The sequence below is a fragment of the Haliotis rubra genome, unplaced genomic scaffold (genome assembly GCF_003918875.1).
Source record: "Haliotis rubra isolate DU_JTF1 unplaced genomic scaffold, ASM391887v1 Scf6, whole genome shotgun sequence".
In the NCBI taxonomy this organism is placed as follows: domain Eukaryota; kingdom Metazoa; phylum Mollusca; class Gastropoda; order Lepetellida; family Haliotidae; genus Haliotis; species Haliotis rubra.
The window spans coordinates 2,136,605-2,154,264 of NW_025767301.1; the positions used below are offsets into that span (position 1 = coordinate 2,136,605).

Genomic DNA, 17,660 nt, shown 5'->3' on the forward strand with positions numbered 1-17,660 from the left:
TGGGCTTCACACATTGTACCCATGTGGGGAATCTAACCTTGGTTGTTAGCATGACAAGCAAATTATCTAACCACTAGACTATCCCACAGCCCCTGAAATTTTAGATAGACCTTGATGATTATGATGATGATGATAATGACGTGTTTGTCAGTACCACAGTCATCCAGGTAGGTTCACCGAAATTGTTAAGTTGCACTGCAGGCTACAATGTCACATTAACCTGACATTAAACTGAAATTGTTCAAATTACCACTAAACCCACACAGAGATTGTCATGGATGTAGTGTCGGTTAGTGTGGGTAGTGTTGTTGTTGTAGTATTTGACAAAATGGTTACAGTTGCACTGCAGGCTATAATCTCTCATTAACCTGACTTGATTTTTACTGTTGTTGTTGTATTTGACAAAATGGTTACAGTTGCACTGCAGGCTATAATCTCTCATTAACCTGACTTGATTTTTACTGTTGTTGTTGTATTTGACAAAATGGTTACAGTTGCACTGCAGGCTATAATCTCTCATTAACCTGACTTGATTTAACTGTTGTTGTTGTATTTGACAAAATGGTTACAGTTGCACTGCAGGCTATAATCTCTCATTAACCTGACTTGATTTTTACTGTTGTTGTTGTATTTGACAAAATGGTTACAGTTGCACTGCAGGCTATAATCTCTCATTACCCTGACTTGATTTTTACTGTTGTTGTTGTATTTGACAAAATGGTTACAGTTGCACTGCAGGCTATAATCTCTCATTAACTGTTATTTGTTTGTATTTGACAAAATGGTTACATGCAGGCTATAATCTCTCATTAACCTGACTTGTAACTGTTGTTGTTTGTTGTATTTGACAAAATGGTTACAGTTGCACTGCAGGCTATAATCTCTCATTAACCTGACTTGATTTAACTGTTGTTGTTGTATTTGACAAAATGGTTACAGTTGCACTGCAGGCTATAATCTCTCATTAACCTGACTTGATTTAACTGTTGTTGTTGTATTTGACAGGTTATATTTTAGCCGCAATAGTCGTAGTGAGACAGAGAAGGAGAAACTCCTCCTGGCTTACCAAGTGAACGATGAGATTGTCCATGGACGCTTTCCCCTCAACCGTGACCTTGCTCTAGAGCTGGCCTCACTCATGGCACAGGTGAGATGTGATCCGTAGAAAGCACCTACCATCCTCGCTCCGCCAGGGCAATATATGTATTTTCAGTTCTATATACCCTGAATGGTCATGATTATTTGACAGGTTCACTCATGTGTTTTGTCAGCCTCCATCTAATCTGTATGGAAGATAACTGAAGGACAGTGTCTGTGTCTTTATATACATATGCATATATGCTCTCTACCTTGCTGTGCAGAGTTGCTTCCCTTAAAACTGCTATGATCTGCTGATCATGGGTTCAAATCCCAGAATCACCCTGATCAGGATCCCTGATTTGCTTGTGTTTCTGCATTTAAACTTCTTCTATCTCTTTCACCTTGAGCTTTTTCCTTTTTTCTGTTAGAAATTGACAGTTTGATATGAATATCCATACTTCTACAGAACAATAGACTTCGTGAAGGTCTGAGTTAGAATTGATCTTCAGTAACCCATGCTTGTCTAAGTGACTAACGGAATCGGGTGATCAGGCTCGCTGACTAGGTTGACACATGTCATTGTATCCCAATTGTGCAGATCGATGTTCATGTTGTTGATCCCTGGATTGTCTGGTCCAGACTCGATTATTTACAGACTGTCACCATATAGCTGGAATATTGCTGAGTGCGGCATAAAACTAAACTCGCTCACTCTACAGAACAATAAAGCAGCCATATTGAAAAATCTTTGAATTGCAGTGGAGATGTTTAGTTCTATCTGACATTTGTTGCTGCAGGTGGAGTTTGGAGACATGAGGCTGGAGGCATCATCAAGCGGCAGCGCAACATCATCATCATCAGCCACTACACATCAGCACCTCATCACCGCCGTCACCAAGTTTTACCCCAAGAAATACCATGTCACACAACCAGAAGAACAAGCGTAAGTAACATACTCTGGTCGGGGTCGTCGTAGTATTTGTTGAAACGATGCGGTACACAGGTGATACAGCAGTTGGCTATATGAAGTTGTTTCCCTTGTATCGAAATCAAACCATTGCGGGCAGTGTTGGGAATTGGTTGAAATATCACAATTGATGATTGCTTCATTACCAACGAACAATCATCGAAAAAAAATTGGTTAGCGTCATTTTTCAGATTTTCCTATCCAGGTTGTTATTGCAGATATGTATAACATGAGGCAACTTGCTACTTTAAAGTGATGACTAATATATCATGAACATAAACTTCCCGAAGTCTTCTTATAGCATTGATATTGCTGGAATATTGCTCTTCAAGTCAGTCAGTATATATTCAGTCATGGCTTTTCAGTTAGTGAAGTGAGTTTTCTAAGAATTAAACACGTTTTCAGGCCCTGACAACTTCTACGATATGTTCCATTGTCAAGTATTTCAAAGACTAAAACAGTAGTTCCAAAATCATTTATGTTCGATTATGAGAAAATGTGATCGATTGCTTGGTCGTTCGGTCACTGCGACCAATCTTCGATTATTTCAATTAATCCAAACACCAGTAATGGCGGGTTCACATCCTATAGTGTGATCAATGGTTTGTAAGCACCCTGCATTTGCTTGTCTATGCCCTATAACTATGCCCTATGTACTTCCTCTCACAAAAATCAGGTTTGTAAATCAGTTCAAATCGGGGTGATAACCAACTTTAGATAAGAAGGTTACCATTTTGTAAGTAAATTAACGATATCACAGTTTTGTGGTTATTACAAGTTTTCCATAAGACGCAAACTGTGACATATCAATCCCAGTATCCACACATTGGATTACATATAATTCCAGATCTCTCCTGGAAAGGCTTGCTGAACGGTGGTTGTCCCTTCAAGGACGTACGTCGGCAGACTGTATCCGTGTGTATCTCGCTGTAGCCAGGAAGTGGCAGTACTACGGAGCCAAGTTGTACCGGGCCAAGGTATGACAGTCACAGGCTGTCTTGTATTGCCATGTCTTGTGTTACTGTGTTGCTTCACTTGGAGCTACTTCAACATAGCATACTTGGTATGAAGGGTATGAAGCAATAATTGAAGAATTCTGAAATTATCTTTAAGAGACTGATTCTGATGAGAGGTGTCAAATTGCAGTAATAATCCAATTGTTGTTGTATGAAGTACCCTAGTAACTAGAGCCCTCTGTTCGGGAAAGCAGAAATAATATCATCATGTCTGTCATCCAGATAAAGTGTCCTCCGAGTTCTGATGAAGACATCTGGCTAGCTGTGCAGGAGGACGGTGTCTCAGTTCTGGAACTTGTATCTATGGTAGGTAGTAATCAGGGTATGGTGTGAAAAATTATCTCTAGTGCATAACTTGTATGGGATGTTTTACAATCTGGATAATTATTGAATCAAGAAATATGGACATTAAATCAATCTTTACATTTGTATAACAGCATCAAGTAGCCCTGTATTACTTCACATCATTCACTAATTTTGTTTGACAGCAACCAGTAGCCCTGTACGACTTCAAATCAATCATCACTTTTGGCGGGTGGAAGAACGACTTCATGGTTGTGGTGAACCAGCTGGTGGAATCGGCTCCACACCACTATGAACATCACACGGAGAAACTCATATTTGCCATGTCACAACCCAAGGTTAGTCACTCATACCTCCAGTCTGGAATAGGAACTGATTTACTAGTGCATATATAAATGTGGTGAGACATTTTCTCCCAGATTATGTTTATACCAAATACGAAAACAGTGTGTGGGTGAATCAAGTTTGAGCCTCTGAACATTAATTATTACATGAGGGATGGATTATCCATAATTCTGTGTTTTGAATAGGTTATTCTTTTTTATTATATACCCATGTAACTTAGGATAGTAATTGATTCTGTATTGAACCCAATACGGCTACGCTATGATTTGTTTTATTAAGTAAGGCCAGACCAATGTTATTTCTTCTTTTACGGGTTTTTGTCCTCAGAAAACCTAAAGGCAGGAGGGAAAAAAAAATAAAATAAAATCACCAGTCAAAGTAATATTCCTTCTTAATACTCAAAGTATTTTACTTTTGGCAATTTATGAAGTGTATATGGGGCAAAAAAACAATCTAAAAAACATATTTCTTGTAAGTTTACATTTTTGGCCAATAAAAACATTAGGATTTTATTTTTGGATCGGGGAAAATTAATTTTTATTTTATTTCTTATTCTTGAAAAAATATGACAGGCATATCTGTAAAACAAGAAATAAAATTGGTCTGGCCTAACAGACTAATGCAAGATAAGAGGGTATATTATAAAACGTCACTACTAGTGCATTTCGATGTTTTGTATTGAACGAGAAGATGTCATGGCAGCAGAGAAACAACGAGTTCAAAAACATCTCCCATGACATCTTCTCGTTCAATACAAAACATCCAAATGCACTAGTATGACATTCTATATATATATTGCACATAGTCTTTCTTCAAAGAAAATGTTAAAAATGTCAGGTTGTTTACTGTATTGTTGGAACAAGGTCACGTAAAGTAGCATGATGTCATGAACAGTGGGTGAGTCACAGTGAACTACAGATGTAACAAACTCAACTGTACGACCAATCCATTCATTTGACAACTTTGTTCTTCATCAAAACAAAATACAATATTTACTTACTTTCAGATCCTGGAAATCACTTTGTTGATAGCGGACTACATCAATGTTAAACTTCAGCAGCCTTCACCAGAAGCCATGAATGGGGACACATAGCAGCAGTTATCTCCCCTTGGACTTAGAGTTACCTCCCCTAGTCATGTTACCTTTCAAAAGCAATCTATTACACTAACACTGCTGAACATATGACAGCTTGATATCTTCATTGCAGGGATGTGATCATTGAATGTTATTCATTTGTTTGACATGTATTGTTGAGTTTGGTTCTGTTCTTGACCTAGATGTGAGTGTACATTTTCACCCATGATACCTCATGTGATCTACTGAATTGTGTGAGTTACGTGTTGATGTCTGTTTCACTGTTAATCATGCACGCAACATCCTTGACCTGTAGCCATTAATGACATCACTCTTTAGAAACTGCAATATACATGGTTTTCATACTGCATTCTTTTTTGTAAATTTCATGGAGAATAATATACTACTCAAACAAGTTAATGAATGCCGATTCTTTCATATTACTACAGTTAATCTGTGATGCCATGCCATAACTGAATGAGTACAGTAATATGAAAAATGGTCCTAAACTTTGTTGGGTAGTAGTTAGTAATTTGTAAACTTTGTAGTTAATTTTTAAGTGACATTCACAAGGGATGTTAACTAGGGGCTTCTTGATCATGAACAGCTTGAAAAGACCAAATTGATTTATCTAGTCAATCTGTTACAAACAATTATGGAATCCAGCTCGAAGGGACATTAAGTGGTTATATCACTGCATGACATTTTAAACTTAATTGAATGAGAATAGAGTCAACTTATTGCTTAAATTTCTTTTTCTTTCAGTGCAGCATTTCAGTACAGATGTTGGAACTTTTATCCAAAAGGTCCTTGATAAGGCATCCCTACTGAAATGTCGCAATAAGAGAAATATAGAAGTTACGATCCTTAACTATGCCCTCGTTAACAAGTGATTAACACATTTATAAGACTAGGTCATTATCTGGCAGAAATAATACGGATATGACGTCAAATGTTTATTTCCTCCATGGCACTACTAGCAGCTTGTGATATTCATCTTCGTCACTGTTAAAGTTATTGTGTCACCATATGGGTATGTATTGACCATAATGGTTGTCGACACCCAGACTTCATGCCAAAGCCCAGCCATGGAAGCCAGCCCAACTTTAACATCCTATATATTATACGTGAGCTGCAGAACAAAGACAGTTGAACTGTTCATCACTTTAAATTTGACTTTTTGCTGAATAATTTTCAGTTATCAACTTTATTTTTCTAGTCAAAAGAACCAAATCAATCAAACCAAATAGACTCCAGCATTTCCAATAGATAAATTTCTTTATCAACATGATCAATGGTTTGGTCAAAACGTGTAAAAGTTTGTTGCACTATTGATATTTGTTGACAACTATGCAAGTTATGTGTTACACCAAACTTTATGCACATAAGTTTTTTCATGATGAGCAATATTGAAACAAAGTTCAATTTCATGTGTTTGTTCGTTCTGTGCAGTTTTCATCCAATCCTGACATAGAGCTTTGGTCCTCCAATGCTTGTATTGTATTTATATATTACTCTTTACAGTGCAGTATGCAATATATTTATATCTAGTCATTGTGATAATACTCCAACTGCATAATAGTCAGTACAAACTCATCTTCTGAAAGCAAGGGAGTTAACTCACTACAAAGGTCAATTTCCTCTTTTCAGAACTTGGTTGGAATTTCAAGGGTTGATTGTAACACCACCAGTGACTATTACAAGTTTTATCTCTTCTCCGCAACCGGTGACTGAGATTCCGGTGTTTAACGATACAAGTCTACATCATAATAAATCAGATCTTTCCTCTCGAAGTGCATCGATCACTCAAGCAAGTTGATTAAACCATTAACGTTAAGGAAATATCTGTCGACACCCATTGGTCAGTACACATGCTTTACAAATCCTGCAATCAACCAGGTGTTGATTTCAATACATGATTTCGAATAACTCGCTAGGCCAGCCAAGTTAAACTGATGAAATTCCAGCCTGGTTCGATAAGGGAGGATACTGGATTCCCTTGCCTCAGAAGAAGGGTGGTAGAAACCTTAAGGTGAATTCTTGTTTAGTAAGGCCGAAATGGTACAGATTTAAGATTTAGAGTACATTTAGTGCTACACGCTGACCGATTTTTCAATAGGCCTATTTTTATAGACTGTCTGAAATATCCTTGTAAATGTCATGAAATATATCCTGAAAAGAGGACATTCTCTATAATATCAGGATATTCTATTAGATATGCCAAACTTTATGATTACCTCTTGAATATCCGGAGTTTATTTTCCGCTGGGTCACATACATGATACCTACATGAATACCTACAGTTTGCAGCCAAAAGCGATCAACAGTTGAGGCACACGAGCAAAACTGATGACGTTTCATCTTATACAAGCATCTAATGCCAGCTTTATAATGAATCTTACTTTATACTTGTGAACACATGAGATATGGTAATGAGGTACTCTGCCCAAAGGTCAACCTAAGTTTCCTGTCTCATTATTTCTTTGGAATGTTTCAGAATGGATTTCAGGGATAAATACAACGAGAATGGAAATGGGGCTTTTGTTTTGTGAACAATTACTGTTTTTTAAATCTTTAAGTGAAAGGTTTGAAGTTGTTTGATGGGCATTCTAGAAGTTGGTGACTCAGAAATGAAACATACAACTTTATGGATGACAACTTCTTATTTATTGCATAAAGCGATGTTTCGATGTAGATTCTTTCATTTCTGACTCAGTATTTGTCAAGTTTGAATACATGTATGTGATGAAAATATAAAATCTGACAAATTGATGGAGTGTGTTTATGAGAACCTATTCTCAGCTTCATTTATTAATCTTTCATAATTCTTAAACCAAAGTCAATCTTGAATAACATTGGAACTCATCTTGAGAAATATTGTCATGTGTTTAGCTGAGTAAGTAAAATCTAGCTTAATAACACTGGAGCAGCTGTTCAAACTTAAATGTTAAAACATAAAAGTTAAAACCAAACTCTTTTGCCTGATGTGGATATTGGTATTGGTCCCAGTAAACCATGCTGGTAAAAAAAATTAATCTGTCTCGGAGACTTGGTTGGAAGTGTTTCATTCCACCCATCACTGGATTGTCTGGTCCAGACTCTACTGTTTACAAGCATCTGTAATATAGCTGGAATATTGCTGAATGCAATAAATACAAACTCCTCTAATGATTGTGAGAATCTAGATTTCTCTCTACTGTAGGGGAGTGCTTTAAAGTGAGTGGGTTTAACATCACTTTGCACAAAGTACTGATAGGGGCTGTCACATATATATTAATCTTGAACGATGAAGGTCTCCATTAAATGTAACATTATTTATTCAAGGACTGCTTGTCTATAAAGGATTATTAGTACCTATCATCAAATCCGTACTGTGTTTGCTTTATGAATCACACATTCCCAACTTAATCTGTGTTGACAAATGACTTGCAGAAGTCTTCTCAGTGTTGAAAACATCACTGTTTGAACTTGAAATACTTACATCATCCACTCATTTAGACAGACTTACCAACACATGAATGTTTCATTGAATCGTCATCTGAATGGTCACTTGTCTGGTTGACCTAATTCCTGGACAAGATATCAATTTGTTTGACCTGTTAAAAAAGGATTTTTTTGTCCTCTGTTGAAAAATATCTACATCATTTAACAGTTTAAGCACAAAGACATTCAACTGACAATATCTATTCTTCAGTGAATCTCAAGATACAGATCTCAAAATTAATCGTTGTTACAATTTCTCCTATGCACATTATTGCCCCTTGATCTCAAAGCTCACCTTATCCCAGTTTGCTCCAGGATTCATTTAGTTAAAAAGGGGTCCACTTGTAATATCATGAATTACTTGGCGCTACTTTTTTGTGGAATTGAGGCAGGGCCCTTTCTTCAAAGCCCTCTGAGCACTACGACTATCATAAGCCTGTGTTAAGTTATGACCCCTTAGCACTAAGACCGCTTCATGGAACAGGGTGCGAAACAGCCGGAATGATGATTGTTGGTGAGTCTGATTTCATATATGTATGAATATATATATTCAGTCATCAGTGTTGTTTTCCATATCCTCATTGTAAACAATTATTCATGTCACATATAATCAATGGATTGTACTTGATGGGAACATATAACCGTTTTAGTCATACTGTCACAAACATAAAAAACATTGTTGAGTGGATGGTTGTGATGAGATTTATAGGGCAATGTTGATATCATCATCTGGTTGAACTCAGGTTTATCATTGATCATTTTCCCATTTTGATATCATTCATTACTAGATATCAGCAACATTCTCAAGGTGTCAGTAACTGCAGACCTAACAAAAGAATACCAGTTGTCATACAGTCATATTCATCTAGACAAATCACATGATATCATCCATAAGATACTTAGTGGAAAGATCTTTCGCTGAAGAATAATGCTAACATTCAAGATGGATATCAGTTACCATTTTGATATCCATTATCACAGAAACAATTGATGTATAGACTCTATAGTATTAATACTGCAAGTACAAGGGCCAGACTATAGACCTTGGGCCAGTACTGCTCAAGGGTTTGGGTGAGGGAACTCACTGTGGTTCAGTAAGTTCCTCCTGTCCCTGGGCCCAATGAAATGCTATTCCTAACTTGCTTGCTTTAAAGATTTTATGAGTGCTTCCAATCAGTACAGGTTTTGCACTTAATGAGGAAGGATATCTGGCCTTTAAGAAAAGGATTGACATCTGACAAGAATTCATTAATGTTTCACTTTTTATACATTGATCATTATATTCTGCATCAAGGGAAAGCTTGATTATGGAAAAAAAAGCCTTTAACTTTAATTGTAAGTTGTTGAAGAAATGACTTCATTGAATTAGGTTTTAGACATTGAATCGGTCTGGGTGTCTTGACTAAGTTTATTCAGATATTTTGGTAACGGCAACTTTTCAGATTGTGTGGATGGACATGATTAAGCATTTCTGTGATAATTACATGAGTCAATACTAGATATGGAGAGAATTGTGATTTCGGAGAAGTGTGTGTTGGTAGTATGAACCATGGAATGAAAGGTGAATTCCTTATGACGTGATTATTGAGTAACTGTGAAGTTATTGATTGTCTTCATTTAGCTATGTTACCAGCATAAATGTTTTTCAAACAAGTTTCAAAATTGTGATATATTTTGAATAAAGAACTTAATTCATTAAGCCAAAACATTTTTGAACAAGTAATCCTGTGGTTAGAAGATATTTGCATTAATTCAAAGGTGAAATATAGGCCACAGTTTCCACTGTCCCAGAAATATGCAATGAGTGTTGTCAAACAAGCTCAGGGAGAAAAACAAGTCATGCAATCAGTCATCTGTGGACATGGTAGGTTGTGATCAACTCAGGTAGATTCACATGCAGTGTTGATGCAAACTGTTGAATGGAAGATATAGATATGTGTGACCATGTTATGATTACTGGATGGATGAATTAGTAAAAAACTGGTAACCTTGGTAGTTGGACCATCAGCATTAGTGTGACATTTGTGTGTGGATGATAGTAAGAGCCTGAATGTGAGTGTTAATTCAATTTCCCAAAAGATTTTGTTGAAGTTAGTCAAGATACCTGCAAAAACCTACTAACAAAAATTATTTGACTTTAAGGTTTCAATGTTCATTCACCTTGGTTGAATGTTTGAGTTACTTTCACTTTTGTAGAAAGTTCTCGTTACATTATATCATTCTGTTTTAGTTGTCCTGAAAATGCTTTCTTTCACAAGGAGACCTTGAGTTTATGTACAAATTGTACTAAGTGATGAGTTTGCTGGATGAAGATACCATCCAGAAATCTGTCATAAGGAATGACATGATTTTCTCTGCCAGAAAAAAATAAACGTGATTTGATACTAAAACCTTGTCTGTTTTTAATATATAATTATTTACTGAAATCAGAGTAAAGTTTCAGCTTAAAACCATTACTTTTCCATACTTTCAGATATTCTAATGCTATGTTTGAGATATAAGCATGCATATTTAGGTTATCCATTAACACATAATAGAACATAAGGAAACATTCTATTGTAGAAGATACTTTAAAGTGGCAAGTGAGGAACTGTCAGTGGATCTGTAAAATTGGCATTTATTGAACATGTGTGGGTACTATGTGAACATGATGAATGGATCATTGGATCCATCCCTTGTTACCATATCCATACAAGATGGAGAGTGAACAACCCTGCAATCTAAGACTCCCAGTGAAGTAATTGACAGTGCAAGGTTGAATCCCTCAGGAACACCAGAAACCAATGATCATGGTACAATACCTGGTTCGGTGTCCTTCTTTTCAAGCTTTGTCAGCTCCATAGCCAAGCTTGTGGGTTCACCAAGATGTGATTAAACACATAAACCTGCATCACTTGATGCTCCCAAATCAATCTGACCATGATATTACTGGAATACTGCTCAAGTAGCGTTAAACCAAACTCATTCTTCAAAGATGAAGATGTGTCAGGAATACAATAATTTGTACATGGTTTAAAGATAAAGGAGAAGAATTGATTGTCATTCATTTTAATTATGACAGCATTGATAAACTGTATTGGAACTGCATCATACACAAATGTGATACATATTCAACATATATATTGCACATTACACATACTCAGACTGACAATATAGACACATGGACAAGCAGCATACACATGCATTCTCTATGAAATGGTCTTTTGAACGTTGAAAGTACAGAATCTTTTCCATAAATCTAGTGGTAAAACTATCACTTTCCTTTCCAAATTAGTAATGCTGAATGGACAAAATCCTACTTCTTTAGAACTAAATATATGAAGAAGGATGCAATCAACTCTAAAGCATGGTCACGTTTGTCAAATTAGTTGATCAAAGTGAGACTGGACAAACTTTGATCTGTATAGTAATGGTTACCTCAAGCAACACTATTATGGCCAAAATGATTCACTAGTGCTTGTAAACACAACACTGAAAGATTAGACATGCAAAAGATTGCATTATGAACACAATATCATCTGCTGGACCACCTTCTGTAAAGCAGTTGTTTGTTGTTTAATGTCGCATCAAGCAATATTCCAGCTATATAGCAACAGTCACTAAATAATTGAATCTTATATCAGACAATCCAGTGATCAACAACATGCGTCAACCAAAGTCAGCAAGCCTAACTAGGCAATCCCATTAGTCGCCTATTACAACAAGCATGGGTTGCTGAAGACCAATTCTGACACAGATCTTCACAGGTCTGCAGAATTATGACAGTCCTAGTTCTATCGTAAGTTTCTGGAAAGTGGCCTAGGATCTTACAGGGGAATCTGAAGGGTTCAATGAGGTTCAAAGACCTACATGGACGCCTGAAGTGTCCTCTATGTTGTCCTGGCATAGACCATCATAAGAGGTCTCTAGGCCTACAGTGAAGCCTGGAGATTCCTATATGTTGTCCTGGCATAGATCATCAGAGGTCTCTAGGCCTACAATGAAACATGGAGATTCCTGTATGTTGTCCTGGCATAGACCATCATAAGAGGTCTCTAAGGCCTACAGTGAAACCTGGAGGTTCCTATATGTTGTCTTTGCACAGCCATCAGAAGAGGGAACTAGGCCTACATTGAAGCCTGAAGTGTCCTCCAAGCTGTCTTGGGACAGATCATGATAAGAGGTACCTAGACCTACAGGGAGGTCTAAAGTGTCCTCAATGGGATCTGATGTTTGGGCTCTGACCAGCTGATGTACTATATCTGTCCACATCTATAAATTATTTTACAGTTAAGGATAGCAGTTCCATACACACAGACATACACAGAACAAACAGTTCAGATCACACACAAATGTCACTCTTTGGGCAACCTGCGACGAACAGCTCTTATATGTCTCCTGGGCTGCCGTGGTGCCTCTGCTTTTGAGGGGGGCTGGAAATTGCAGTGTCACTGACTGATGCTCGTGGCCTCTTGTTGGGATGATCACTCACCATCTCATCATAGTACTTCCTCTTCCTGTCACACAACACAGACTCACTGGGTGTCCTGTTGGGGATAGTAGGAGCTTGTCTCTCACCCTCAGGTTGAAGAGGATACTGCATGTTAAATTCAAGAGTGTCATCAACATCAATGATAACCTCTGCTGATCCAATTGCCCATCCATCATCACCAAGAGGCCCAACAAGTTCATCTTTCTCATTCCAGTCCCACTGGTTGTAGTCCATGTGCAATGACAAAACACTTGATACAGCAGATAGGATAGATTCCTGACTGGACACAGCGGACACTGAGTGATCATCATCATCATCAAAGTCAAACCAGTTGTGACGGCATTCATATCATGCATATTGACCATGTACTCATCGAAGAAGACATTCACTTCACTTTCTGTGCTGTACAGGGAGGATGTGCTAGAACATGCAGAACAGGCTTGGACCAGCACACAGTGAACCACTGGGTCCTGGCTGTGGTTCAAAGTCTTCCTGTTCCTGTCCATGGTTCTTGAGCTGGACTGGAGGCTGATACTACTGTCGGATCCTGCCTCAGGCACACAACCACTGGGTCCTGGCTGTGGTTCTAAGTCTTCCTGTTCCTGTCCATGGTTCACACTTATACTTGAGCTGGACTGGAGGCTGATACTGCTGTCGGATGTAATGACAAGACTTAGATCAGAGTCAGAGAAAGACTTCCCAGGATTTTGTGAACATTTGAACGCAGTTCCTGTGGTGAGAAAGGGAAACTTCTTTCTCCTTATTTCATCCAGTTTTCTTGCAGCAGTAATGTACATGTCAACACTTTCATGAATTCTAAGACCATTGGTGAGGAGAGCAGAGTCAGACACAGATGGCCTCACAGAACTGGATTTTAGCATCTTGTGTTGATTGTAGAAGTCCAGTTCCACAGACTGTCCAATCTGCTTCTCCAGAAACATCTCAACTCTGTGATCTAGAGTAGGATCCAACAAGTGAGGAAACTGTATGTCTACTGTTCGCATCTTCAGACTCAGAGGAATAACGTAGATAAGGATCTGAAACAATATGATCCATAAGATTTCACTTTCACACAGAACTGGTAAGGTCGACATAGTAGCAGTATAGATCAAATATTAAGAAATATGAAAAGCACACCTATTGAGTAAGAGGAAATCTCATTCTTATTCATTTTGGTTTCTGTATTCATTATAGTATTCTCAAAATCTGGTGGTATTTTTGGCTTAACGACACTCCCCCATCTTTTATCAAATAAACATACCTAACTGAAGATTCGTTGGAATGTACTTGTTGGGAACTGCAAAATATAGCAAATGACAGTTCTCACAAAACAACAAGCATCAAATTCTACGATCACATAGAAGGAAGATGGCTTCCGATCGGTATCTTGGCAACGAAATATTCTTTACAACCCCGCACGTCCGCTAAGAAACATAGTGCAGTGACGATTTAGTCACACTTAAACATGTAATGTTTTCACAAACAACATACAGTCGGCCCAACCTCAAAAACGAAACGCATCTCAGTATGTTTTTATCGGGTATACGTTCAGAAACGCATAGAAATATTTAGCGTAAACTCCGAAAGGGGAATAACTCTCAATTACCTTTGCGCGTGCCAACTTGGTATTGGGATATATGCGAGACGGGGTCGAACTTACGGTCCTGCTCAGGCTCCTATCCCTATAGGTTCCACTGATACATAGTGTGTTATGCTGAGTCATCACCGCTGTTCCATTATTCAGCAATGAAATAATAGTGTTTGTATAACTCGCATCTGCTACATATTATCCTCGTATTCCAGTAAACAATGGAGCTACACTAGATCTAGTCTTTCTATTTGAAAGTTTGGCATTCAGTATCGTATTTTCCAGGTGTAAAGAAGTAGCAGATGCAATGACAATGTGTGAAAAACATATTTCTTAATTCTGGACAATAATTTTCACCGATTGCGAGCTTTCACTGTAAGTCATGACAAATTCACTACACCAGGGAGCGTTGGCGTTAGTCAATGGTACATGTGTACATGAACACGCATAACATGAATCACGACAGCATATCTGAAAACATTTAGGTTCAGGGCAATATGTATTTAATATTTTCCATACCAATATTGAACAATCAAAATCAATCAAAATGTTCCACTTCAAGGTCTATGCAAATTTTGAAAACTAGCCTGTCTCACAGTCCCTGAACCTCATTATTTCCCCCACTGTCTAGTCCTCCCGGCAATGCTAAAGCCCTAAGTAAAGCAAGTCTAAATTTCCCCAGGCTACTGAATCTCCCTTCTCACTGGGTCTACTTTTCAATTTAAATGGCATTACTTGTTACTATCAAAGTTATATATACATTGTATTCAGAGACTGAGCATTAGTCTACTTGAAACAATACACATGCCTGGCAGTTGGCAACGATAAAATGAAACAAGTGCTAGTCGGCTGTACTGTTTTGACTCGGTATATATCAATGGTCCAGCACTATATACAACCAGTACAGCCCTATGTAAAACCAGACCAATACAGGCATCCAAACACACAGTGCACTTAGGGCAACAGACTGTAGGTAGCGTATCTAAACCACAGCCAGTCACGTAAATGAGTCCACCATTGATATATGTCGTTGACCTTTCATTTGATGAGCGTTTCATGAAATGTTAATCTATCCCTACAGTCAGTGAATATTATGTATCAGATCAAAATGATCATGTGCAAGTCAGTCTAACCTCGGGATAATCACATTTAGGACACGGCTGCTCTAGGAGTCACTCTGTTACATTATATTTAACTGCTTTAAATCCCATTTAACATAAGGTAGGTGTGTGTGTGTGTGTGTGTGTGCGTGCGTGCGTGCGTGCGTGCGTGTGTGTGTGTTTAGCCTAGTGGTCAAAGCTTTGGCTCGTCACGCCAAAGACCCGGGTCCGATTCCCCACATGGGTACGATGTGTGAAGTCCATTTCTGGTGTTTCCCCCGTCGTGATATTGCTGGAATATTGTTAAAAGCGGCTACAAACCATACTCACTCACTCATTTAACGTGACACAATGCATCTGCACAAGATGTGCTGTGAGATAAAGCCACTGGACTAAGGCAAGTGCATCAGGTTTATCCCAGCTATAAAACGGCGACCGGACTAAAACCAAAACAATACAATATGTCAACTGTGTTTACCCTGAGATACTGGTTAAACTGTTTGACGGAGTGGAGGTTGCAGATGAGCCTGCGGAGGTAGATGAGCAGGTCGTCCAACTTGATGGCGGTGAAGGAAAACCAAGTTCTATGGATAGTCAACTTCTTTATTGCAATGAGTGCGACGTTTCGGTGTAGGTACTAACACCGTAACACATGTACTAAACACCTTTATCAAGCAGGTGATGATCACTTGCTTGATAACGGTGTTAGTACCTACACCGAAACGTCGCACTCAGTGCAATAAAGAAGTTGACTATCCATAGAACTTGGTTTTCCTTCACCTATACAACTTCTAAAATGCCTCTCAAAGAAGTTGATGGCGGTGACTGGAGTGTCCTTGCCCTCCAGTAGACACTCCCAGGCCACGCTCAGGCGTCGGGCGCGTTGCAGGCAGTCGTGGTACTCGTTCAGGAAGTGACTGCATGCATCCACCAGGTCAGTTAGATCGAAACCATTACACTCCAGATTAGGTTAGACCAAAACATCGAGGTAGGTATCATTTCGACCTATTTCAACCCAACTACAATAAACACGGCTGTCGTCTTCAACTACTCCCCTTACGAGGACGCAAAACATAAGCTCTTGGACGTTACTTTATGATTACGTTCTTGAGGTTATTTCTATATCTGCACTGTGTAAAAGATGAATATAGGCCCATGTCAAGTCAATATTTGTTCTTAAAAATAAAGGAGAACAGGTGTTCTGTGTTCAAATATTTTTGATACTATTAGAGAACATATATATACGAGCTAGAAAACTAAATAGGCAATAAACACAACCATGTGTTACCGGGGCATTGTATATTAATTTTCCTCATAGGATTTCTTGGAGAAATCGGTACAACAACATAGAGGACAGACATGGAATAGTATGCTATTTCAAATATCGCTTGGCAAGCGGCAAGCCGAACCAGACATCAATAACCACTGAGTTATGTCAACGAATGACTTCAAACCGCCGTTCACCTTTTCACACAACGTACACAAGGGATTCAGCCCAGAGCTATTAATGTCAAGTCTACGGTATTTACTTTTTTTTCTTACAAATTGCAGATAAGCAGTCTCATTTTTATCCAGGTAGTCCAGGTACTGCCCGAGTTGTCTGGGGCCACTAAAATCGTCAGCGTTGATAAAAGTTCCTTCGGGAAACAGTTTGGCGTAGTCCGCGCCTCCTCGAACAACCGGCACAGCAGTGGTGTCAAACGTGTTGAAAAACTTCTCGGTTACGTAGTCAACACAAAGGGAATTCTCAAAAGCAAGATAGAACTTGTAGGTGGTATTCAACAAACCTAAACACGACCCCTCACCCTCACTGGTGCAATTCATTGTACCACACTTCCCATACACGTCAACACGGATGTATGTCTGCAACTGTCTGACGTACTCTTCACGTCTGCTTTGCGTGAGGCAGCTACTGACAAACCACGCAGCAGTTCGGGACTTCTGCTCCACGCTTTTCCTGTAGTACCCATCGTCCTGCGGCACATCCCTATATACCAGTCTACCATACGGTGATGGAACGTCAGAGTCTAACCGATACGTCATCGTAAGACTGAACCGATGGCGCCATGTTGGATTCGTGTAGGTATCCAAAAAGTGGAGCGGAGGTTCCAATCCAAAGAAGACCCATATTTTGTCGTCAGTGTTGTTGGGGATAGCGTTTGTCCTTAGGGTCGGAGCATGAACAATGATAGCATCTGCTGCTGCCATCAAAGATTTGTTGGCCGAGAGCAT

The 17,660-nt window shown here is 38.6% G+C and overlaps 3 protein-coding genes across 3 annotated transcripts in view; 1 reads left to right on the top strand and 2 right to left on the bottom strand.

Annotated features, from left to right (window-relative positions):
* Positions 1-10,659, top strand: part of LOC124255260 (pleckstrin homology domain-containing family H member 1-like) — a 211,795-nt gene extending 201,136 nt beyond the window's left edge. The window contains 6 exon segments of the mRNA XM_046689120.1: positions 1,006-1,147; positions 1,878-2,023; positions 2,895-3,024; positions 3,286-3,369; positions 3,552-3,704; positions 4,718-10,659. Coding sequence (XP_046545076.1) covers positions 1,006-1,147; positions 1,878-2,023; positions 2,895-3,024; positions 3,286-3,369; positions 3,552-3,704; positions 4,718-4,804 — 742 coding nt within the window. The 3' untranslated portion in view covers positions 4,805-10,659.
* A 1,976-nt stretch (positions 10,660-12,635) lies between these two features.
* Positions 12,636-14,108, bottom strand: LOC124255345. The gene is made up of 3 exons (XM_046689241.1): positions 14,002-14,108; positions 13,110-13,777; positions 12,636-13,020 (listed from the first exon to the last, which is right to left on the bottom strand). Exons 2-3 carry the CDS (start codon positions 13,742-13,744, stop codon positions 12,636-12,638), a joined length of 1,020 nt encoding a protein of 339 aa, XP_046545197.1. The 5' UTR covers positions 13,745-13,777; positions 14,002-14,108.
* LOC124255346 (alpha-(1,3)-fucosyltransferase C-like) lies at positions 14,002-17,660 on the bottom strand. The gene is made up of 4 exons (XM_046689243.1): positions 16,971-17,660; positions 16,229-16,386; positions 15,907-16,012; positions 14,002-14,037 (listed from the first exon to the last, which is right to left on the bottom strand). The coding sequence occupies exons 1-4, from the start codon at positions 17,658-17,660 to the stop codon at positions 14,002-14,004; spliced, it is 990 nt and encodes a 329-aa protein (XP_046545199.1).

What these genes read in the sequence shown, in the direction of transcription:
- LOC124255346 (XM_046689243.1), bottom strand. Translation starts at nt 17,660, where the DNA reads ATGCTCTCGGCCAACAAATCTTTGATGGCAGCAGCAGATGCTATCATT. An exon ending in AGACTGCTTATCTGCAATTT is followed by an intron (nt 16,387 to 16,970) that starts GTAAGAAAAAAA and finishes CCTAATCTGGAG; the next exon opens with TGTAATGGTTTCGATCTAAC. An exon ending in AGTTTAACCAGTATCTCAGG is followed by an intron (nt 14,038 to 15,906) that starts GTAAACACAGTT and finishes TATATTTTGCAG; the next exon opens with TTCCCAACAAGTACATTCCA.
- LOC124255345 (XM_046689241.1), bottom strand. Translation starts at nt 13,744, where the DNA reads ATGCGAACAGTAGACATACAGTTTCCTCACTTGTTGGATCCTACTCTA. An exon ending in GTGAATGTCTTCTTCGATGA is followed by an intron (nt 13,021 to 13,109) that starts GTACATGGTCAA and finishes CGCTGTGTCCAG; the next exon opens with TCAGGAATCTATCCTATCTG.